At 44.0% G+C, this 25,986-nt stretch overlaps 1 protein-coding gene across 2 annotated transcripts in view; it reads left to right on the top strand.

The window, feature by feature from the left end:
- The window catches only part of acoxl (acyl-CoA oxidase-like), a 427,580-nt gene that overhangs the window by 270,628 nt on the left and 130,966 nt on the right, over positions 1-25,986 (top strand). For both annotated transcript variants that reach the window (XM_078212293.1, XM_078212294.1), the window contains exon 13: positions 19,867-19,956. In XM_078212293.1, coding sequence (XP_078068419.1) covers positions 19,867-19,956 — 90 coding nt within the window. The remainder of the gene's footprint in view (positions 1-19,866; positions 19,957-25,986) is intronic.

The following is a 25,986-nucleotide window of genomic DNA, read 5'->3' as shown; positions in this document are numbered from 1 at the left end:
ACTGAAATCACTAACCCACTTCTCCAGAGCCAGTGCGTCGGTATATTCCCCCAAACCCACTCAAGAACAGCTTCTTCCCTGTGCTATCAGACTTTTGAATGGACCTACCTCGCACTAAGTTGATCTTTCTTTCCACCCTAGCTATGACTGTAACTCTACATTCTGCACTCTCTCCTTTCCTCCTCTATGAACGGTATGCTTTGTCTGTATAGTGCACAAGAAACAATACTTTTCACTGTATACTAATACATGTAAGAAGTTTAACAACACCAGGTTAAAGTCCAACAGGTTTATTTGGTAGCAAAAGCCACACAAGCTTTCAGAGCTCCAAGCCCCTTCTTCAGGTGATCCACAACCCAATAAATACATGTGTTTTAATCTTTCACAGGAGGTGGGCATTGCTGAATAGGCCAGCATTTGTTGCCCATCCTTGATTGTTCACAATGGGTTTTTTTCCTGATGGGAGGGTTATGATCTGACCTCTTGGTTCATGAATGACAAATGACTATTTTGACTTGGGCAAAAAGATGCTGACTTCTGTGAGACTTCAGCCTGGCAAGATCCTGCAGCTGAGAATCGATCAGGACTGGAAGTTGTTTTAGAAAATAAGTGTACATTTATTTTAGTTAGTAGAGTGGGCTGCTACCAGTGTTGCTTATGCAGAGGGCAGAACAACTGCTGTATCAGGCGATGCGATGATCCACAACCCAATAAATACATGTGTTTTAATCTTTCACAGGAGGTGGGCATTGCTGGATAGGCCAGCATTTGTTGCCCATCCTTGATTGTGCTTGAGAAGATAGTGGTGGGCTGCCTTCTTGAACAGCTGTGGTTAACCTGATGTATCCCACAGTGCTGTTGGGGAGGGCTTTCTAGGATTTTAACCCAGCCATAGTGAAGGAACGGTGGGTGATACAGTTTGGAGTCAGGATGGTGACTTGGAGAGGAACTTGCAGTTGGTGGTGCACCCATACATGTGCTTTCCCTGGCCTTCTAAGTGGTAGAGGTAGCAAGTTTGTTATCGCTAAATAGGCAGATCCTATACTGACTACATCAGGTTCTGGAGCCTTTGGCTTACTAGTGACATTTTCACCTATGGATCTGAGTCAGAGTGTGCAGGGTTCAAACCCGCGTTCAACATGGCACCAGTGAGTAGAGACCAGCTCCAAATTCTGTGTTACATCTGGCGAGGCAGCCCATAATCGCTTCCTGCTGTAGAGGATGGGCCGCACAATCACCACAAACAGGTTACAGGTATTCACATTGTGATGAAGCCTGATTTTACCTTAATATGAGATTGGGAATTTGGGAACTCCAATTCCTGATGAACCTTAAGCCTCCTGTGCATGCACCGGCCAGGAAATCAAGATCTTAGGATGTGAAGGTTGGAAACCTGCATGAGGAGGATGGGATTTTATGGCTCGCTAGACCTGAAACCATAAAATCCCGCCTGAGGTCAACGGATCTTTCCATTGTCCGCCCCTCGCCCGCTCCGATTCCCATGGTGGGTGGGGCAGTAAAATTCTGGTCGATGAGTTCCAGTGAGATTGATTGGCTCATAATAGGACAAACATCTGGATGAAATGAGAAATCCATGGAATCTGTGTTGGTCACTTCTGTCAATCTGTTGTGTAATGTGGTGTGTTCGACCACAGTTGACCTGTTAATTCACATGTAGCTCATACTTACCCTGAATATTGGAGTATAAGATAGTTATTGAAATTATTTTAGCTTTCTGAACTACATAACGTTTATTTTTGTTTGTTCAAAACCTGTGGAATCTGTGGCATTATTCACTTGGTAAGCATCTTGACTCTCAAACTTTATGTACTTTAAACAAAATGTTATTGGTCCCTAACTGGATTGTAACAACATTATGGCCTCCAAGTTGCTGATAAACATGTGATTGCTTTGATTTTCCAAGGAAATTGTGTGGAATTAACTGATGTGCCTTTCTTCAAAGAGAAAGACTTGTATTTATATGGTGCCTTTCATGACTTCAGGACATCCCAGAGCACATAGTTAAGGCCCAGGCCAGAAACTCCAAGGTGTTTTGTGACGTTAGCCTAGACCCTATGTTTTACATTTGATTTTGCCATTGGTGAGCATAAGGTGTTTCACTCATGATTCAAGTGACCCACCAGGAAGCTTTCATCAAACAAAGTTTATTTAAGAACAGTTAGAATATAACAAAGATGTTTGCATAACTTTTACCAATTACAAGACTTAAACATGACACAGTATAATTCTTAACAGCTAGCTATCTCTGTTGTTCCAATGTAAAGCAATATCCCACAGACATACACTCTTCATCAGCATCAGCACAAAAACAAGTATGCTCACATGATGCTGGATTTCCAGCTTTTTAACACTTCTAAACAGCGAACTCAACAGCAGTTTTCGGAGAAGGATAAACCTCACACAGCTAAACCCAGTCTCTGGCAACTTCCAAGAACAGCCACCCAGACAATAGAATCTCCAACTCCAGAGAGGGGAAAAACACTGCTGTCTCTCTCCACTTCAGTCAGCTTCGAAACTAAAACTGGAATTCTCTGTGAAAACAGCTGACATAGCCACATGATCTGACTTGTCAATCAGCCCCATCAAGCTCTACTCTGCCAGAGTCTGTTCCCAGAGGAACAGTAAAGCCACAGAACACTGCATTAGTTCAGACTAAAACCACCATGACATCAATTATACTGCTTCAGTAACAATAAAAGACACTGGCTACAGACAACACAGAGCCGACAAAATCTCAGGGACTGCTGAAACATCCTGCAGAGAAACATGATTAAAATACATTTCTTAAAGGCACAGTATCATCACAACTTTACAGCCCATGGTGTACATTTGAAATGAGGTCACTATTGTAATGTAGACAACCAAACACTTAGTCCAAGATTGTAATGTCCTTGCATTGTACTCTTTGCTTTAGTCTTGACCCTCCTACCTCTGTAACCTCCTGTAGCCCCACATTCCTCAAAGAACTCACGTTTCTCCAATTCTGGCCTCTAATGCATCCCCAATTTCCCCCCGCTGCTACATCGGCAGTTGTGCCTTCAGCTGCTGAGGGCCTAAGCTCTGGGATTCTCTCCCTGAGCTTCTCTACCTCACTCCTCTCCTTTAAGACACTCCTTTGAGCCTATATTTTCTTGTGGCTCAGTGCCAGATTGTGTTTGGTAACACTCCTATGAAGTGCCTTGGCATGCTTTACTAAACGGAAGGTGTTATATAAATACAAGTTGATTTTGATGTTCATCTGGTTGGGATGTACAGGATCAGAAAAGACCATTGTTGTTAGCCTGTTTGGCCAATCTGTGTCTATGCCTCATTTTAACTGACTGCATATCAGGGGAAACCCTGGCTGATAGTCTCCCCTTCTGGGTTAGTAAGGCCAATTATAGAGCCTCTGCTGGTTGAGATCAAGTACCTCAACACGGGATAATGCAGATTACATAAAGTGTTGTATACACTAATTTGCAGGAACCTATTAAATTGGTAGGCTCATTCAGAGAATAGAATGAGTGTACAGTTCTGGTCACAACAGAACAATGTTGCTATTGAATGGATTCAGAAGAGCACAACCAGAATGATTGAGGGAATGGAGGGATAGGATTATGAGGAACAATCATGTAACTTGGGCATGTTCTGACTGGAAAAGAGAAGTTTGAAAGGTGATGATTGCTGTTTTTAAAATTCTGAAGGGACTGAATCATGTAAGCTGGTTATTTCATCCTGTCCAATACGGTAGAATCAGAGTACAGGGGAGACAAATTTAAAATGAATTAGCGTAAAGAACACTTCAGTGAGTGAATAGTCAGTGTGTGGAATAGACTGCCTAGGGAAACACTGGGAGCATTGAACCATCCAAGTACAAATTAGATAAACTTATTTCAGAAAACAACATTTTGGTTTACAGTACATGAGTAACATGAAACATGGCATCATTGGGAAGATCAGGTGATCTTAATCTCCTGCAGTACTGACCTACAATTTTCCACCACTGGGGATTTCCTCACTTCATTTCTGGGTCTGGTGTAGACTAATTGATCAAGATTTATTGCTAATGTTAGCCAATAATTTCATTATCATTGTATCATATGATTACAAGGATTGTAAAAAAGAATTCCAGACAAATCATAGAAATCCTACAATGCAGAAGGAGGCCATTCAGCCCATTGAGTCTGCACCGACAACAATTCCACCCCAGGCCCTATCCCCACAACCCCACACATTTACCCCACTAATCCCTCGAACCTACACATCCTGGGACACTAAGGGTCAATTCAGCACGGCCAATCAACCTAACCTGCACATCATTGGACTGTGGGAGGAAACTGGAGCACCCGGAGGAAACCCACGCAGACACGGAGAGAATGTGCAGACTCCACACAGACAGTGATCCAAGCCGGGAATCGAACCCAGGTCCCTGGCGCAGTGAGGCAGCAGTGCCAACCACTGCATCACCGTGCTACCCACATCCCTTCGGAATTCTAAAACAGATCTTGGCTAATTTTGTAACATCATAGAGATTTGCAGCATGGAAGAAGGCCATTTGGCTCACTGTGTCCATGCCTGCTGACTAGTAGCCTTCCAAACTAATCCCACTTTCCAGCTTTTGATCCGTAGCCTTGCACGTTATGGAACTTTGAGTGTTATATCCAAATACCTTTTTCAAATGTTATGAGAGTTTCTGTCCCTACCAGCCTTTTCGACAGTGAGTTCCAGATCCCCACCACCCTCTGCATGAAACAATTTTCCCTACTTCTTACTTTAAATCTATGCCCCCTGGTTATGGAGAATAAGACTTTCCCATCCACCCTATCATTAACCCTCATCATTTTATACACTGCAATTATGTCTCCACTCAGCCTCTTCTGTTGCAAAGAAAATGACCCTTGTCTTTCTAATCTTTCCTCAGAACTAAAATTCTGCAGTACATGCGAGCATGTGAGTGAAGAGCAGGGGTAGGCCATTCGGCCCCTCATGCCTGCTCCGCCATTCAATAAGATCATGGCTGATCTGATTATGGCCTCAGTTCTAAATAACGCCTACCCTCAATAACCTTTTTCCTCCCTTGTTAGTCGTATCTACCTCTGCCTTAAAAAATATTAATTGACCCTGCCTCCACCGCTCTCTGGGGAAGAGAGTTCCAAAGATTCAAAACCCCCGGAGAGAAAAAAAATTCTTCTCCATCTCCGCCTGTGTCCAGTGAATATCCTCAAATCTTTTCTGTGTCCCCTGCAGTGCAGTCACGGGTTTCCTTGATGATAAGGCTTTCATTGTTCCTGGACTTTGCTGTTCTTGATGTGTAAGTGACTGAAATAGACGGTAAGCTACTTTGATCGACGCTGACATTGTTCTGAAAAAAACATTCAAAAATCATTCAGAGAATGTGTCTCTATTGTCAAACTGCCAGCACAGATACTCCAGTGATTACTGACCTGATTAAAAACCACAAATAAAAATCTTAGGTTTCCATGAATGAAAATATTGTATTGTGCACATTTTTCTTCCAGCCACAATACTAAATCTGTTCTCAGTCATTGAGATCTGATAATCTTCTGTTATGGCTCCTTAAGGTTTCTTATAATACAGAAGTCATACCTAATCATCACTTACAATTTTGTTAAAGCTAATTTAGCGCAATCACTTGAGTCTAAAAGCAACAAAAATATCTTGTCTTTATATAGCACAGGAATGCCATTAGACTAAATGTAACACTGGGCCACATAAGGAGGCAATAGGTGATTCCCTCCTCCTTCCAGGGAAGGTAAAACGGCAGAGAGATTTAGGAGGGAAATTCCAGAGCTTAGGACCAAGATAGCTGAAGGTACAGCTGCCAGTGGTCAAGTGATTAAGATCAGTGAAGTGCAAGAGACCAGAGATGGATGAATGCAGGGGTCTCAGATGGATTTGGGGCCTTGATGAGTTTTCAGAGGTGGGTAGTAATGAGGCCTTGGTGGGTTTACCACGAGACATTCCTTCACTGGGAGCCAGTGTAAGTCTGAAAGCCGCAGGGTAAATCAGGAGATAGAAAAAGGCATTTAAAAAAGGCAATATTACAATAATCATGGGGGACTTCAAATATGCAGGTGGACTGGGAAAGTCAGGTAGGTAGTGGATCCCAAGAAAAATAATTTGTGGAATGTCTAAGAGATGATTTTTTGGAGCAGCTTGTGACAGAGCCTACTAGGGAACAGGCAATTCTGGATTTGGTGATGTGTAATGAGGCAGACTTGATTAGGGATCAGTAACCACAACATGATAGAATTTACCCTGCAGTTTGAGAGAGAGAAGCTGGAATCAGATGTAACGGTATTACAATGAAATAAATGAAACTACAAAGACATGAGGGAGGAGCTGGCCAGAGTTGATTGGAAAGGGAGCCTAGCAGGGAATATAGTGGAAAAGCAATGGCAGGAACTTTTAAGAGTTATTTAGGACGCACAACAGAAATTCATCCCAAGGAGGAGGAAACATGCTAAGGGGAGGACGAGGCATCCATGACTGATGAGGGAATTCAAGGACAGCATAAAAGCAAAAGAAAAAGCATACAAAGTGGCAAGGATTAGTGGGAACACAGAGGATTGGGAAGCCTTTAAAAGCGAGCAGAGGACAATGAAAAAAGCAATGGTGGGGGGAAGATGAAATATAAGTGTAAGCTAGCTAGTAATATAAAAGAAGATATAAAAGGTAAGAGAGAGGCAAAAATAGCCATTGGACTACTGGAAAATGAGGCTGGAGAAGTAATAACAGGAAACAAAGCAATGGCAGAGGAACTGAATAGTTACTTTGCATCAGTCTTCACGGTGGAGGACACCGGTGGGATGCCAGAGGTCCAGGAGAGACAGGGGGTACAGGTGAGTGTAGTGGCCATCACTATGGAGAAGGTTCTGGGGAAACTGAAAGGTCTGAAGGTGGATAAATCACTTGGACCGGATGGCCTACACCCAGGGTTCTAAAAGAGATAGCTGAGGAAATTGTGGAGGCATTGGTGGTGATCTTTCAGGAATCACTGGAGGCAGGGAGGGTACCAGAGGACTGGAAAATAGCGAACGTAACACCGCTGTTTAAGAAGGGAAGGAGGCAGCAGATGGGAAATTATAGGCCGGTTAGCCTGACTTCGGTCATTGGCAAGATTTTAGAGTCCATTATTAAAGATAAGATCGCAGAGTACTTGGAAGTGCATGATAAAGTAGGACTGAGTCAGCACGGCTTTGTCAAGGGGAGGTCATGTCTGACAAATCTGTTAGAGTTCTTTGAGGAGGTAACAAGGAAGTTAGATAAAGAAGAACCAGTGGATGTGATTTATTTAGATTTCCAGCAGGCCTTTGACAAGGTACCGCATAGGAGACAGTTAAATAAATTAAGTGCCCATAGTGTTAAGGATAAGATCCTGGCATAGATAGAGGATTGGCTGACTGGCAGAAGGCAGAGAGTGGGGATAAAGGGGTCTTTTTTAGGATGGTAGCTGATGACTAGTGGTGTGCCTCAGGAGTCGGTGCTGGGACCACAATATACATTATATTTTCACAATATACATTAATGATTTGAAGGAAGGAACTGAAGGCACTGTTGCTAAGTTTGCAGATGATACAAAGATATGTAGAGGGACAGGTAGTATTGAGGAAGCAGGGGGACTGCAGAAGGACTTGGACAGGTTAGGAGAGTGGGCAAAGAAGTGGCAGATGGAATACAATGTGGAAAAGTGTGAGATTATGCACGTTGGAAGGAGGAATGGAGGCATAGACTATTTTCTAAATGGGAAAATGCTTAGGAAATCAGAAGCATAAAGGGACGTGGGAGTCCTTGTTCAAGATTCTCTTAAGGTTAACGTGCAGGTTCAGTCGGCAGTTAGAAAGGCAAATGCAATGTTAGCATTCATGTTGAGAGGGCTAGAATACAAGAGCAGGGACGTACTCCTGAGGCTGTACAAGGCTCTGGTCGGACCCCATTTGGAGTATTGTGAGCAGTTTTGGACCCCATATCTAAGGAAGGATGTGCTGGCCTTGGAAAGAGTCCAGAGAAGGTTCACAAAAATGATCCCTGGAATGAAGAGCTTGTTAAGAACATAGAACATAGAAAGCCACAGCACAAACAGGCCCTTCGGCCCACAAGTTGCGCCGATCACATCCCCACCTCTAGGCCTATCTATAGCCCTCAATCCCATTAAATCCCATGTACTCATCCAGAAGTCTCTTAAAAGACCCCAACGAGTTTGCCTCCACCACCACCGACGTCAGCCGATTCCACTCACCCACCACCCTCTGAGTGAAAAACTTACCCCTGACATCCCCCCTGTACCTACCCCCCAGCACCTTAAACCTGTGTCCTCTCGTAGCAACCATTTCAGCCCTTGGAAATAGCCTCTGAGAGTCCACCCTATCCAGACCCCTCAACATCTTGTAAACCTCTATCAGGTCACCTCTCATCCTTCGTCTCTCCAGGGAGAAGAGACCAAGCTCCCTCAACCTATCCTCATAAGGCATGCCCCCCAATCCAGGCAACATCCTTGTAAATCTCCTCTGCACCCTTTCAATGGCTTCAACATCTTTCCTGTAATGAGGTGACCAGAACTGCGCGCAGTACTCCAAGTGGGGTCTAACCAGGGTCCTATAAAGCTGCAGCATTATCTCCCGACTCCTAAACTCAATCCCTCGATTAATGAAGGCTAGTACGCCATACGCCTTCTTGACCGCATCCTCCACCTGCGAGGCCGATTTAAGAGTCCTATGGACCCGGACCCCAAGGTCCTTCTGATCCTCTACACTGCTAAGAATGGTACCCTTCATTTTATACTGCTGCTCCATCCCATTGGATCTGCCAAAATGGATCACCACACACTTATCCGGGTTGAAGTCCATCTGCCACTTCTCCGCCCAGTCTTGCATTCTATCTATGTCTCGCTGCAACTTCTGACATCCCTCCAAACTATCCACAACACCACCTACCTTGGTGTCGTCAGCAAACTTACCAACCCATCCCTCCACTTCCTCATCCAGGTCATTTATGAAAATGACAAACAGCAAGGGTCCCAGAACAGATCCCTGGGGCACTCCACTGGTCACTGACCTCCATGCAGAGAAAGACCCCTCCACAGCCACTCTCTGCCTTCTGCAGGCAAGCCAGTTCTGGATCCACAAGGCAACAGCCCCTTGGATCCCATGCCCTCTCACTTTCTCAAGAAGTCTTGCATGGGGGACCTTATCGAACGCTTTGCTGAAGTCCATATAGACCACATCCACCGCTCTTCCTTCGTCAATGTGCTTGGTCACATTTTCAAAGAACTCAACCAGGCTCGTAAGGCACGACCTGCCCCTGACAAAGCCGTGCTGACTACTTTTGATCATACTAAACTTCTCTAGATGATCATAAATCCTGTCTCTCAGGATCCTCTCCATCAACTTACCAACCACTGAGGTTAGACTCACCGGTCGGTAATTTCCCGGGCTGTCTTGTTGTATGAGGAACGGTTGAGGACTCTAGGTCTGTACTCGTTGGAGTTTAGAAGGATGAGGGGGAATCTTATTGAAACTTACAGGATACTGCGAGGCCTGGATAGAGTGGATGTGGAGAGGATGTTTCCACTAGTAGGAAAAACTAGAACCTGAGGACACAACCTCAGGCTAAAGGGATGATCCTTTAAAACAGAGATGAGGAGGAATTTCTTCAGCCAGAGAGTGGTGAATCTGTGGAACATTTTTCCACAGAAGGCTGTGGAGGCCAGGTCATTGAGTGTCTTTAAGACAGAGATAGATAGGTTTTTGATTAATAAGGGGATCAGAGGTTTTTGGGGAAAAGGCAGGAGAATGGGGATGAGAAAAATATCAACCATAATTGAATGGCGGAACGGACTCAATGGGCCGAGTGGCCTAATTCTGTTCCTATGTCTTATCGTCTTATGGGCGGATGTATGCTGAAACTTGGTGCAAATTGGGATGCAGGTAACAGAGTTCATGTTTGTGTAGGGTGGAAGGTGGGAGGCCGATCAATGGAGCATTGGAATATTCAACTCTTTTTTATTCATTAATGGGATGTGCGCACCCCTGACAAGGTCAATGTTTATTTCCTATTACTAAATGCCTTTGAGAAGGTCTTTGTACCGCCTCCTTAAAGCGTGCAGTCACTGTGATGAACATACTCCCATAATGCTGTTAAGTATTAACAGAAGGAGGTGATGGCCTAGTGGTATTATCGCTAGACTATTATTCCAGAAACTCAGCTAACGTTCTGGGGACCCAGGTTCAAATCCCACCACGGCAGATGGTGGAATTTAAATTCAATGAAAAAAAATTTGGAATTAAGCATCTACTGATGACCATGAAACCATTGCCGTTTGTCGGACAAAAACGTCTGATTCACTAATGTCCTTTAAGGAAGGAAATCTGCCGTCCTTACCTGGTCTGGCCTACTTGTGACTCCAGAGGCACAGCAATGTGGTTGATTCTCTACTGCCCTTGGGAAACTAGGGATGGGCAATAAATACTGGCTAGCCAGAGACGCCCATGTAGAGAGTTCCAGGATTTTGACCAGCAACAATAAATATATTGTGGTATATTCCCAAGTCAAGATGGTATGTGGTTTGCAGGTGATGGTATTTCCATAGGTGGCAGAGGTCACAGAAATGCTACCGAAGAAGCTTTGGCACCTGTAGCACTTTGCTGCATCAAGGAATTAATTAGTTTTGGCAGAACAAAGATTAAAATAATGCTAAAGCTTTCAGTGACTATTAAGAAGTTCACCCCAAGAGTTATAGATCTCCATCAAAGACATGTGGACAGTGGGCTCAGCTGCATCCTCTTTGGTATGTTGTACTTTCCTGAAGAAATCACCTTTTCATTTAATGTAGTCATAGAGTCATTGAGGTTTACAGCATGGAAACAGGCCCTTCAGCCCAATTTATCCATGCTGCCCAGCTTTTACCACTGAGTCCCAATTACCCACGTTTGGCCCCTATCCCTCTATACCCATCTTACCCATGTAACTGTCTAAATGCTTTTTAAAAGACAAAATTGTACCCGTCTCTACTACTACCTCTGGCAGCTTGTTCCAGACGCTCACCACCCTCTGTGTGAAAAAATTGCCCCTCTGGACCCTTTTGTATCTCTTCCCTCTCACCCCAAACCTATGCCCTCTAGTTTTAGACTCCCTTACCTTTGGGAAAAGATATTGACTATCTAGCTGATCTATGCCCCTCATTATTTTATAGACCTCTATAAGATCACCCCTCAGCCTCCTACGCTGCAGAGAAAAAAGTCCCAGTCTATCCAGCCTCTCCTTATAACTCAATCCATCAAGTCTTTCATGCGTGTCTTCTCTCCGGTTTGTTTGCAACCTTTCTGGTACCTGCTTTGTTGGAAGATATTGATTGAATCATTCCTTTCAGCACTATCTAAAACAGTGGAAAAATCCAACTGCTAATCTGTTAAAAATGTTCTGTTAGCGCAGGGACTCAGAATTTAATCATAAGGAGAGGATGAGGAGTGTATCTGGATCTCATCAGTTTCCTAGAGTTGCTTATCTTTCGGTGAATACTTACCATGACCTTTGAATAGTTTCCCTGAGTCAAGTTTGTTCCCATACGGTGAAACAATATCATGACTGTGGTTCTAACTGAGCAAGAATGATTAGCGCAAAAGTGTGTCGCTGTTTGAAACCATAATCTTGATAATCAAGTTACACAAGGAAGAGTCATGAAAGCAGGCTATCACTGGATATAAGTAGATTTTCCACAACGTAAGTGTTGTATTGTGCACTGCGGGATTTCGTGTCTTTTTGTTGTTCCTCTCCCATCTGTTATGAAGCAAGACTGTTCTGTGAGTTTATTCATGATTAGAGCTAAAATAAAATGACTCGGCTAATTGGACGTCAATTCTATTGATCCAGTGGAGAGCTTTCCAAGCACAAGGTTGCTCAACATCTTTTGTTTTCTTCTCAGTATCTTATCTTCAGTTGCTTGTTGATGGAAACTGCCATGAGACAAAGTTTATGTTGTGAGGTCACCTACCAGACCAAGATGCACCTGAAAAATAATGTGTGATTTCCTAACTTCTGATCTGCAGTTCAGCCATTAAATGTTTGCATACGCGTTGCAGAATGTTTCTCCTTATGGTCAGAAATTGGTGAAAGATGAGTGTTTTACCCAATCACCTAAAGCCATCTTTATAAAACAAGTATCATATTAGGAGTTTCTGAGGATCAGTGGTGTGGTGAAGTGTTGTAGGATTTATTTTCTATATCTCTTATTTGTATTCAATAGCAAATGGTAATTGCCAGCCAGGTTTTGAGCTTCAAACCCAGGTCTCCCTGGTCTCTGACATTTTGCCATAGTGACCCTCTCCCCTGGTGAGTAATGTAAGAAGTCCCACAACACCAGGTTAAAGTCCAACAGGTTTATTTAGAATCATGAGCTTTCAGAGTGCTGCTCCTTCCTCAGCTCGTGATTCCAAATAAACCTGTTGGACATTAACCTAGTGTTGTGAGACTACTTACTGTGCCCACCCCAGTCCAATGCCGGCATCTCCACATCTTGGTGAGTAATGGCATTGATGGATGAACAGGAGTCCGCAATATACAATGCAGCGATTCCCTCAATATAGGAATAAAACCAATTTCAGTAGAAATAGCAAGTTAAACTTAACCTTCCTTGGCTTATGTCAGGCAGGGGGAGTCGCTATTACTGAGCTGTGACGATGTGATGTTTCACACAAAGCTTTGTCCCGTGAAAGTCCAAAGATGGCAGCTGATCGGAATTTGGCTGATGATGGGCTGATTTCTACAGGAAAAGCTGCATAAACCTCAGAAAAACCAGTGTAATCCTGCTTCGGCCATTTTTGAGAGTCACTGTGGTTCTTTCTTTCAAAGTTACAGCAGACAAGGGGAGAGGACTACCCTGCACACTCACCCTGCACACTCACCCCGCTCTTAACCCCACATGTCCTTTGTATTATATACAGGTATATGTGGAATGCTTTCCAATTCTATGGACACATCTGTCTTTTGTAACTAACTCTTTGATCACAGAGCTCATCCATTGTGTGTCTATTCTGTGTTATTGCGCTTTGTCTAATGTGGAACTCTTCATCTATGCCACTAACTTCTGCTAAAAATTCTTATTTCTCCTGTCTTTTCCTTTAGAACTCTTCTAATTTGAGTCCATCTTTTACATTGCAATGGCAATTTACATTGTTTTGGCGTCTTTAACATGGGTAAACGTGTCAATGTGCTTCACAGGAGTGTTATCAAACAAGATTTGACGCTCAGCTTTGTAAGGAGATATTAAGACAAGTGACCAAATGCATTTTTCAAAATTCTTTCATGGGACGTAGGTATCGCTTACGAGGGCAGCATTTTTATTGCCCGTCCCTAACTCTCCTTTGCTGGTGAACTACCTTCTTGAATCTGTTACAAAGGAAGATTTATCACACAGCCCCAATTGCCCTTGAGAAGGTGGTGCTGAACCACTCTTGAACCACTGCCGTCCCTGAGGTGTAGGTACATCCACAGTGCTGGGAGGGAGGGAGTTCCAGGATTTTGACCCAGCGACAGTGAAGGAACAGCGATATATTTCCAAATAAGTATGATGAGTGGCTTGGAGGGGAATTTCCAGGTGGTGGTGTTCCCTTGTATCTGCTGACCTTGTCCTTCTAGATGGTAGCAGTCATTGGTCTGGAAGATACTGCCTTAAGAATTTTTCTGAGTTCCTGGTGTGTATCTTGTGGACAGTACACAATGCTGCCACTTGCATCAGTGGTAAAGGGAATGAATACAAAGAACAGAGAACAGTACAGCACAGGAAAAGGCCCTTCGGCCTGTCTGCGCCGATCACGTTTACCTATCTAGGCCAACTGCTTATATCCCTCTATTCCCCGTTTGTTCATAAGTCTATCAAGATAAGTCTTAAATGTGGCTAACATTACTGCCTTAACCATCTCACTTGGCAGTGCATTCCAGGCCCCCACCACCCTCTGTGTAAAAATACTTCCCCGCACATCTCCACTGAACCTTTCCCTCCTTATCTTGAACTTGTGCCCCCGTGTAATTGTCATTTCTGCCCTGGGAAAAAGCTTCCAACTGTTCACCCTATCTATATCTCTCATAATTTTGTAATTATGTTTGTGGATGGGATGCCAATCATGAGAGCTGTTTTGTCCTGGATGATGTCAAGCTTCTTGAGTGTTGTTGGAGCTGCACTCATCCAGGCAAGTGAAGAGTATTCCATCGCACTCCTGACCTGTGCCTTGTTGATGAAAGACAGGCTTTGGGGAGTCAGGAGATGAGTTACTCACCGCAGAATTCATTCCCTCTTGTAGCCAGACTATTTATGTGGCTGACTGGTTCAAGTCCTGATCAATGATAACGCCCAGGATGTTGATAGGGGGGATTCAGCGATGGTAATGCCATTGGATATCAGGGGGTGACAATTGGATTATCTCTCATTGGAGATGGTCATTTCCTGGCACTTACGTAGTATGAATGTTACTTGCCACTTATCAGCCCAAGCCTGAATGTTGTTCAGGTCTTGCTGCATATGTGGACAGCTTCAGTATCTTGTGGAGTCATCAACAAACATTCCCATGGTGGCACAGTGATTAGCACTGTTGCCTCACAGTGCCAGGGATTCGGGTTCGATCCCTGGCTTGGATCACTGTCTGTGTGGAGTTTGCTCGTTCTCCCAGTGTCTGTGTGGGTTTCTTCCGAATGCTCCAGTTTCCTCCCACAGTCTGAAAGACATGCTGGTTAGGTGCATTGACCCGAACAGGCACCAAAGTGTGGCGGCTAGGGGGATTTCACAGTAACTTCATTGCAGTGTTAATGCAATCCTTACTTGTGACTAAAAAGTAAAATTTAACTTTTACTTCAACCCTGGCCTAGCTACTTGTAGCTGTCCCTACATTCTATTCCACCTCTCATCATTCTCTCTCCAAGCTCATCTTGCCCATGAGATTCACCCACTGCTTCTTTGACCGTATTCCCATTCAACAATTAACCCTCCACCTTCCCTTCCTGAGCTCCATGTTAGGTAGCTTTGTTAGTGGTTCCTTCTCCTGGGATACTGTCCCTCCCTCCTTCAAATCTGCTACTTTTACCTCTCTCAAAAAAAACAAGCCTTGACCACTTTGTCCTTGCAAATTACTGCCTCATCTCCAACTTTCCTTTCCACTCCTTGAACATATCATCTCCCAAATCCATGTCCATCTTTCCTGCAACGTCATGTTTGATTTCCTCCAGTTAGGTTTCAGCACCTATAATACTGAAACATTCCTTTAAAAAGTCAAAAATGACATTTTGTGTGACAGTGGCTGTGATTAACCATCCCTCCTCATCCTTCAAAAGCTATCTGCAGCCTTCGATGCCACTGGGCACCCACACTATCCATCTCCAACATTTCTCCTCTGTTGTCCAACTGGTTGGAACTACCCTTGCTTAGTTCCATTCTTAACAATGGAATCAAGACCAGAGAGTCACCTGCAATAACTTCACTTCCTGCTCCTGCACCATTTCCAGTGGAGTCCCTGAAGGATCTATTTTTGGCCGTTCTGTTGTTTATCTACGTGCTGCTCTTTGGTGGCATCATCCGAATGCACAGTGTCAAGTACCAGCTATATGCTAAGAAGATCAACCTAATACTATCTCACCACCATCTCTCTTGATTCCTCCACTGTTCCTTTACTCTGACCACCATTTTCATCCTTCTCCCTGTCAATGTTCTCCATCTGAACCAGTCTGTTCATAGCCTTAGTGTTGTGTTTCACCCTAAGGTGAGCTTCCAACCACATATCCACTCCTTCAACAACATTCCCTGCTTCTGTTTCTGTAACATCGCCCATCCCTAGGCAGCCTGTTGGGACAGTGTTTAGCACTGCTGCCTCACAGCGCCAGGGACCTGGGTTCGATTCCCGGCTTGGGTCACTGTCTGTGCGGAGTTTGCAAGTTCGCCCCGTGTCTGTGTGGGGTTCCTCCGGGTGCTCCGGTTTCCTCCCACAGTCCGAAAGACATGCAGGTTAGGTGCATTGACCATGCTAAATTCTCCCTCAGTGTATCCGAACAGGCGCCGGAGTGTGGCGAGTAGGGGATTTTCACAGTAACTTCATTGCAGTGTTAATGTAAGCCTACTTGTGACACTACTAAATAAACTTAAAGCTGAAACTTAAACTCTTCCTCTGCCTCAGCTCATCTGTGACTGAAACCTTCACCCATACATTTTCCACCTCCAATGCTCTCTTGGCTAGCTTCCCTTTTTCCATTTTCCATAAATGGGTTCAGACGTTTGCATGAGTACAGGTTTCTTAGAATCTATAATTCTAAAAAGTATAATGGGTCTGAACCCATTCACCTTATACTTGCAGACCTACACTGGCTCCCAGTCTGACAATACCTCTGTGACAAAATCCTTATCCTTGTTTTCACATCCCTCCAAGGCCTTGCCACTTATTGTCTCTGTGACTTCTTCTAGCCCTGTAGCCTTCAGGATTTTAGCACTCCACTAATTCCGGCAATTATTAAAATTCACAATTTTAATAATTCCACCATTGGCTGATGTACTTTCAGCTGCCTTGGCTCTAAGACAAAAACAGAAAAATGCTGGAAAATCTCAGCAGGTCTGACAGCATCTGTGGAGAGAGAATAGAACCAATGTTTCGAGTCGAGATGACCATTGGTCAGAGCCTTGGCTCTAAGGTCTGTGTCTGCCTCCCTAAACTTCTCCCCCTCTCTACATTTCTTCTGTCTTTAAGATACTCCTTAAAATCTATCTCTGACCAAACTTTTGGTCATCTGATTTCATCTGATGTGACCTTCTGTGGTTCAATATCAAAATTTCCTTGGTATTATTCATGTCGAATGCTTTGGGATGCTTTGCATTATTAGTGGCGCTATATAAATGTGAGTTTTTGCTTGTTATGTTCATCATCTTATGTCGAGCACTTGCATTGTCTACTTCAGATATCTATGGATTCACCTACACACGTTATTGCGTTTCTGTGGCACCATTATGTATCTCTAACTTTTCTATTGTCTGTCCAACTCTTGTAGCGGAACGTCTTTTACTGCTTTTCTATCCTTTGTTGCTTGCTAGATAACTTATGGATTGATTAACGTGCATTACGTAAGCTATTACGATATCAACCAATATTTACCTTCTTCACTGTCGCTCTAAATTATCTGCTTTAGGTCTATTCTATCAGCTACTTGTTAGTTGATATAGTGGTTGGATAAGCAAATTCGCAAAATCTGACCTCTTGTGGAATAATATCGGGGAAATGACAATAACATTGCTAGATTGTTGCAAAAACCGATTCTTTCAAGTGCTTCAGGAAAGGTAACCTGGCCCCCCTACCTTGTCTGACCTAGATGAACCTAGATGAGACTCTTCTGTGTTGTTGATTCTTAATACCCACATGGCATCTTCGGGATAGGCAATTAAAAGCAAATGGGACATGAGCATCACTGGCAAAACCAGACTTTGTTGCTTTCTCCTAATTGGGGCGGCACGGTGGCACAGTGGTTAGCACCGTACCAGGGACCTGTGGTTTAATTCCGGTCTTAACTGTGTGGAGTTTGCATGTTCTCCCCGTGCCTGCTTGGGTTTCCTCTGGATGTTCCGGTTTCCTCCCACTGGCCAAAAATGTGCAGGTTAGGTTAATTGGCTATGGTAAATTGCCCCTTAGTATCCCAAGATGTGTAGGTTAGGGGGATTGGTGAGGTAAATACCAATTGGTGGGGTTACAGGGATCGGGTCTGGGTGGGATGCTCTGTTGGAGAGTTGGTGCATACTCGATGGGCTGCATGGCCTGCTCCTGCACTGTAAGGATTCTATGATTAATTACCCTTGAGAAGGTGGTGGTGATCTGCTTTCTTGAACAGCTGCATCTGTCTGTGGGTACATCCACAGTGCTGTTAGGATGAAAGTGCCTGGATTTCGATGTCAGGGTGGTGTGTGGTTTGTTGGAGAACTTGCAGATGGCGATGTCCCCATATAACTGCTGCCCTTGACCTTCAAGGTGGTAGAGGTCATGGCTTTGGAAGCTATTGAACAAATTCTGATAAATATTATCATTTCAAACTTTGGACACATTAAATTAATACATTGAATGCTAACCCAAGAAGACTGAGTATGGCTGAGTTTGATTTAGATGTTGTGTGTGTTCTAATGATATAAAAGCACTAATCACAAAGAAGGGATTGGATAAACACGTAGGTTCATTTATTAAATTTAGGCACATGTGAAGAAGTATACAGGGACATAAAGCTTGAAGATATCAGAGCTGCACAGCTGTGTGTGTGCTCCGCTGAAAGAAAAAGCGAAACGAAAACTGGATCACATGACACACTTCCTTTCCAATGATGTCATGCTGCAATCCCTTAAAGGCCTATTGCGACAGATATCAGCTGTGGCTCAGTGGTGTTAATCTCCCTTGAGTCAGAAGGATTCCAGTCCCACTCCAGCCACTGGTGTGAGCGCTACAACATTGGAGGTGTCTGTCTTTAGGAAGAGATGTTAAACTGAGGCCCCATCTGCCCTCCAAGGTGGTTGCAAAAGATCCCACTACAATATCGTGAAGAGTTAGCCCGATGTGCTGGCCAATATTCATCCCTCAGTCAACATTACAAGAATAGATTATCTAGCCGTTACTATATGGCTATTGTAGAAGTTTGCTGTGTACAAATTGGCTGCTGTGTTTCCTACATTACAAAATTGACATTACAAAAAGGGCTCTGAGACATCTTGATGTTGTGAAAGTCTCCAAATAAATGCAAGTTATCCCTTTAAAGTAGTAAAGGCCTGTTGCCAGACAAATAACACACATTATCAACCACAAAGAGGTGGACCTAAACTTAACAGTACGCTGACGGTCAAGAGTGATGGGCATGGGTTATAGGCTGCTCGCCTACTAACTTGGCATTGCAGTTGTCCACAAAGGTACCTGGGGTGGCACAGTGGTTAGCCCTGCTGCCTCACAGCGCCAGGGACCCGGGTTCGATTCCCGGCTTGGGTCAGCGTCTGCACAGAGTTGGGACATCCTCGTGGGTTTCCTCCTGATGCTCCGGTTTCTGCCCACAGTCCAGAAAACGTGCTGGTTAGGTGCATTGGTTATACTAAATTCTCCCCTCCGTGTACCCGAACAGGCACCGGAGTGTAGTGACCAAGGGATTTTCACAGTAACTTCATTGCAGTGTTAATATAAGCCTACTTGTAACGCTAATAAATAAACCTTAAATAATGGGGACAATTAAAACTTATAAAACCCTCCTGTAAGACTCATGTACCTAATGTATTCTTACTTGATAGTCTGCCTGAAGCAGTGTGTCAATCAATATATTTTTAAGATAAAGGCAAAATACTGCAGATGCTGGAATCTGAAACAAAAACGGAAAATGCCGGAAAATCTCAGCAGGTCTGACAGCATCTACATAAGAATATAAGAACTTAAGAACATAAGAAATAGGAGCAGGAATAGGCCATCTAGCCCCTCAAGCCTGCTCCGCCATTCAATAAGATCATGGCTGATCTGATAGTGGGTTCAGTTCCACTTACCCGCCCGCTCCCCATAACCCTTAATTCCCTTAATGGTTAAAAATCTATCTATCTGTGACTTAAACACATTTAACGAGGTAGCCTCTACTGCTTCATTGGGCAGAGAATTCCAATCTGTGGAAAGAGAAGAGAGCCGACGTTTCGAGTCAGGGTGACCCCTCGTATGTTTCTGAGATTCAGTTAGTTTCGCAAAATGATGCAGCGTTTTGCTATGTAACGTTTCCAGTGTATTCAGGTTGTTTGTGAAAAGTAGCATTACCTCAAAGTCATAGAATCTCAATATTATGTATCACATGAACTCAAGTTGCTTGTTTGCCTTGTTTCAGGGTTATATGATGGAGAACCGTATCCCTGGCCTAAAATGTGACTCTGATGTTTTCGTAACCTTTGAGGGTGACAATGTTGTTATGCTACAGGTAAGGTAATTGAAACAATGCTCTGTGCATTTGATGCTGCCCCACACAGACTGGCCTTGTGTTTCCACTTGTCATTTGCATCTTCTGAAAACGAGTAAAGTCTCTGCAAATGTCCTTGGCTTCCCATCTGTGTTGTGAACAGCCATACCAAAACTTTGACACTCAGTCGGTGTTGCCCTTTTGAGTCTAGAACACACCAGCTGGTCTTTAAGCTAACTGCTATTTTCTGTCCTTTGGCCTCCATTATGGGCTGATTTGTGTAAATTACTGTGGGCAGAGTCAAATCAGTTGTGGTGAGGATGACTGCTTTAAAGTCTTAACACATTTTCCTTCGACACACTCATACAGAGAACGTATTCTTCTGTGAACAGTTGTTGGTGTTTCAAAGTTGTTTTTTAAATATGTAAAACATTTTTAATAGAAACATAAATACATTTTATTACTATCATATATTGATCAGGGGGAAGCATTCAATAGACTGTCGGTACTGAAAGTTGACAAGGCACCAGGACCGGATGAGATACGTCCAAAGAAATTGAAAGAAGTGAGAGTGGAAATTGCAGGGGCGTTGGCCATAATCTTCCAGTTTTCTTTAGCCTCAGGAGAGGTGCCAGAGAACTAGAGAATTACAAACGTTGCGACTCTTGGTCCAAAGAATGTTGTGAGGATAGCCCCAGCAATTACATGCCAGTCAGTTTAACATCAGTGGTGGGCAAGGTTATAGAAACAATTATTCGGGTTAGCATTAGCATGGAAAAAATTGGGTTGTTTAGGAAGAGCCAGCATGGATTTCTAAAGGGAAAATCGTGTTTAGCTAACTTGCTGGAGATTTTTGAGGGGATAACAGAAAGGGTCAATGAGGGTAATGCTGTTGATGTAGTCTACACGGACTTTCAGAAGGCACTCGATACAGGGCCACATGACAGATCTGTGAGAAAAGTTATTGCTCACGGAATAAAATGGACAGTAGCGATGTGGATACACAATTGGCTGCATAATAGGAAACAGAGAGTAATGGTCAATGGATATATTTTAGGCTGGAGGAAGGTTTGTAGTGGTGTTCCGCAGGGTCAGTATTGGGACCCTTGCTTTTCCTGATATATATTAATGATCTAGATCTTGACGTGCAGGGGACAATTTCAAAGTTTGCGGATAACACAAAACTTGGAAGCATTGTTAACTGTGAAGAGGACAGTGAAGAATTTCAAAAGGACATAGACAAGTTGGTGGAATGGGCAGACAGGGTGGCAGATGAAGTTCAATGCGGTGAAATGTGAGCTGATGCATTTTGGTAGGAAGAACATGGAGTGACAATATAAAAATAGGATAAATTCTTAACAGGGTGTAGGAGCAGGAGGACCTGCTTGTATATGTGTATCGATCATTGAAGGTGGCAGGACAGGCGGAGAGAGCAGTTCATAAAACGTATAATATTCTGGGCTTTATTAATAGGGACATAGAGCACAAGAGCAAGAAGGTTATGCTGAACTTATACAAGACACTAGTTAGACCTCAACTGGAATATTGTATATAGTTATGTGCATCACACTACAGGAAGGATATGAACGCATTGGAGAGAGTGTAAAAGAGGTTTACAAGAATGGGTCCAGGGATGAGAAACAGCAGTAATGAGGACAGATTGGAGAGATCGGGACTGTTCTCCTTGGAGAGAAGAAAGCTAAAAGGAGATTTAATACAGACGATGGGGCTGGCCAGAATAAATGGGGAGAAACTCTCCCTGCTCATAAAAGGATCAAGTAGGAGAGGGCACAGATTTAAAGTGATTCACAGAAGAAGCAAATATGACTTGAGAAAATACTTTTTCACACACAGGTGGGTGGTTTGGGCATGGAATACACTGCCTGAAAGTGTGGTGCAGGTTGATTTAATTGAGGCATTCAAGAGGGCATTAGGTGAATACTTGAATAGAAACAATGTGTAGGGGTACGAGGAAAAGGCAGGGGAATGGCGCAGTCATTATGTTTGTTTAGAGAGCCAGCGCACAAATGATGGGCCAAAAGGCCTCCTTCTGTGCCATAACAGAGGCTGAATATCATAGAATCCCTACAGTGCCGAAGAAGACCGTTCGGCCCATCAAGTCTGAACTGACCACAATCCCACCCAGCCTCTATCCCCGTAGCCCCAGGTATTTACGCTGCTAGCTCCCCTGACACTAAGTGGCAATTTAGCATGGCCAATCAACCTAACCCGCGCATCTTTGGACTAGAATTGTAATTGCTAATGCTACATCTCAATTAGCAGCTTTCTCTGATTTGATTTATTATTGTCACACGTATTAGCATACAGTGAAAAGAATTGGAAGGTATGCTGGGCACAGCTTGTGAGAAGTCACCTCGCTCCATCGCTATTTCCCCCATGCACTACGTCACAGCAGAACATTAATTCCCTATGAAAGGGGGTGAGGACAAGGAAATGTGCATAAATAGACTCTAAATTCAATGTTTATTTTTGTTCATTTCCTTTTCTCCCCTGAACGTGCTGACTGTCACTGGAGTAAGGGTTTTTTTAAAAATTGCTTCTTAAATGGTACACACTGCGGCCCCTGTGTGTGATAGTGGAAGAAAGAGTGTATGTGGTGGATGGGATGCCAGTCAAGTGGGCTGCTTCACCCTGGATGGCGTTGAGCTTTTTAGGCACTATTGGAGCTGCACTCATCCATGCAAGTGGGAGAGTATTCTATGACATCCCTGACTTGTGCTTTGTAGATGGTGGACAGGCTTCGGAGAGTCAGAAGATGAATTACTCGCTGCAGAATTCCCAGCTTCTGGCTAGTTTGTAGCCACAGTATTTATATGGCTGATCCTGTTAAGTTTCTCGACAATGGTAACTCCCTCAGATGTTGACAGTGGGAGAATTCAGAGATGGTAATGCCATTGAATGTCAAGAATCTGAGGGGGTCTGTTACCCTTGACTGCCTTGCCCATATAGCCTTCCATCATCTCAAAAATGGCAAAGACTCCCAGCTGTGAATGCAGAACCAGCAGTGCTGAGCCTTTAGTCTGTCTGGGCCCAACCTCAAGGTGGCTTAGAGCTTCGAAAGCTTGTGTGGCTTTTGCTACCAAATAAACCTGTTGGACTTTAACCTGGTGTTGTTAAACTTCTTACTGTGTGGGCCCAACCTCGACAGGCTGCACTTCCAGCAGCGGTTGTGGGATATGGATTGAGAGGGAGTAAGCCTTGATTGATTATTTTCTCCCTTTCCTGCCCAAGGGAATGCCAAGGCCAATTGTCCTGGGTGTCTCCAGCTAAATCAGCTAACAGGGGAAAAGCCAGAAGTTGAGTCTGGGGGCGGTACAGTGGTCAGCATTGCTGCCTCACAGCGCCAGGGACCCGGGTTCGATTCCCAGCTTGGGTCACTGTATGTGTGGAGTCTGCACGTTCTCCCCGTGTCTGCGTGGGTTTCCTCCAGGAGCTCCGGTTTCCTCTCACAGTCCAAAAGATATGCTAGTTAGATGCACTGGCCATTCTAATTTCTCCCTCAGTGTACCCGAACAGACGCTGGAGTGTGGCGACATGGGGATTTTCACAGCAACTTCATCGCAGTGTTAATGTAAGCCTACTTGTGACAAATAAATCAACTTTAGCATCTTTCTAGTCTGTGTGACTGTTACTTGCCAAGTCAATCATCAGGTGGCCAGGAGGGATCAAGAACTTTCATAACAGTAGCACACAATCCTAAGCCTCCTGTTTTGAAGCAATAAAGTTGCTGCTGGAAGTTTTTAGTAAACTACTGAGCCATCAATCTCATTGAAGCAAGGATTCCCAATAGGCTTAGGGCAGTCGAGAAGTTTTTATTTCCTCAGGCTGCAGAAGAAGGACTTGAATTCCTGGACACTGAGACAACAGACTGGATTTGAGCATGGATGCAAGTTTGGTGCGGGACTGGTGAGTTTGCTGTGGTGAGGTTGTAAATCCTGGAGGAACTATTTCCTGAAGGTCCCACAGAGCTTTCTCTAGGCCTACTCTGCGTTTTGTTCTTTGGGTTCTTGCCCACAGGCAAAGTCTGTCTGAGGGACAGGATAGACCCCCTGAGGGTGAGAAACCTGCATCACAAGGCCTTAGGGTGAGTGAGAGAAAGAGAGATATGGCAGATTCTGCCCACAGGAGTAGGGTTTAGTCGAATGCAGGGTGAGGTCCAGTGGAGTTTTGGGAGGGGTTGTGTTGTTGGGGGCAGTTGGGGCCCAGTGGTGACGCTGATTGTTGGGGGCTTCTATCGGTTGGACAGTTAGGCGTGGAGGAAGCATTCTTCCTCCTGATTCACAGGCAGCGCAGTAAGGCACTTAACCTCATGAATTCAGATTTTCCCGCCTCCTTTAAGCTGTTGAGTTTCCCAAGGACAGAGAAATCCATCCACCCACCTGTAGTTAAAGTAAAGAAACACAGCAAAGATATAATATTTAAATAACTAACCATGAACAGGTTGGTCAAAGTTCACTTTTGGTTCTAGTTGAAAAAATATTTGCATTTCACCGTCTGGCACGACCCCAACCCACCCATTTTTGAGGGGATTTAACATTCAGTCTATTGTTTCAGCATGAAGTGGTGTTTGGTAGTCTGTAATGACAGTTTAAAAAGAAGTGATATGAATACGGGCTAAAAAATATATAATTAATTGGCAGTCGTCTTTATAACATCTTGCACCAAAGAAAGGGCATTCTTCATTGTGGAGTAACAAAGTGTTATTATTTACTGACGAGAAAGCTATTACAGTCGGAACAGAAGTTGGCAACTTTTGTCAAAGGAAGTTGCAAATGAAAGTGTTAACACCAGAACTATTTCAGCGGGGGAAAAAACTTACATCTGTACCGGGTGCTTCATAGTCAAATGAGTACTAATGAAGTAGTCTCTGTTGTAATCACAGCAGGAAACTTGCACAAAACGAGGTCCCACAAAACAGTAACACAACAATGTTCTTGTCGTATAAAAACAAAATGCTGCGGATGCTGGAAATCTGAAACAAAAACAGAAAAAGCTGGATAAACTCAGTAGGTTTGGCAGTATCTGTGGAGAGAGAAATAGAGTTAACGTTTCGAGTCCATGTGACTCTTCTTCAGAACTGAAGAATATGAAGAACTATTGTTCTTGTCGTGTTGGTTGAGGGGTAAATGTCGGCCAGAACATCCTTGTTCTACTTTGAAAAAATACTATGGGATCTTTTACGTTAACATGTTGTCATCCCCAGATCCATGCCCAAAACCCTATGTTTGAACACTTCCATTTAGGGTTTCTATTCCAGTTGCAGCACTAAAATGGTCCTTATCAAAATCACTTATGGTACCCTGTGTCGATGTGAATGCAGTAAACTATCCCTCCTCATTCTTCTCAATCCGTCTGCATCTTTTAAGGCTGACCACCTAAGCCTCCAGCAGCGCCTCTCCACCCTGGTCCAGCTGGACTCCTATCTATGCAGTTGTAGCCAGAGAACCACCTACAATAACGTCTCCTCTCACTCGACCCCCTTCTGTTTTCCATCTACAGGCTGTCCTTCGACAATACCATCCAAAACACAAAGTCAGGTTCCACATTTACACTGACGACATTCGATCTGCCTCACCAACCACCCCTCTCCACTCCGCTGACTCTGATTTGTTATACTGCTTGTCTATTAAGGAGAAATTAAATATTGGGCAACCCAAAGTCATTGGGCAGAATTCTTCCCATCCGGAAACGAAGTCCTGTGGTGGAGTTGGGAATGTATAATGTTTCCTGCTGCAGAGGACAGTGGGAAAACGCACCAAATCTTCTGGCCCCGGCCACATTAAATATGCAGCCGGGTGTTTTGCACTGGATTCCGTGTGGTGGTGCAGGCCTGAGGTGCATAGTCCAGGCGCTACAATGAAAAGGCACCAACGTCACTGGCCCACTATTAAATAAAGAAGATGGACCTCATGAAAATGTAAGTGTATCTCCGGGAGCACTCCGAGGCTTGAAGATGGACCTCCTGAGAAAAATGATGGACCTCCAGGAACGTTCTCAGGCTAGAGGATGGACCATCTCCAAGACATTGAA

The sequence above is a fragment of the Mustelus asterias genome, chromosome 5, assembly GCF_964213995.1.
Source record: "Mustelus asterias chromosome 5, sMusAst1.hap1.1, whole genome shotgun sequence".
NCBI lineage: Eukaryota > Metazoa > Chordata > Chondrichthyes > Carcharhiniformes > Triakidae > Mustelus > Mustelus asterias.
This window is presented reverse-complemented; position numbering and strand designations above follow the sequence as displayed.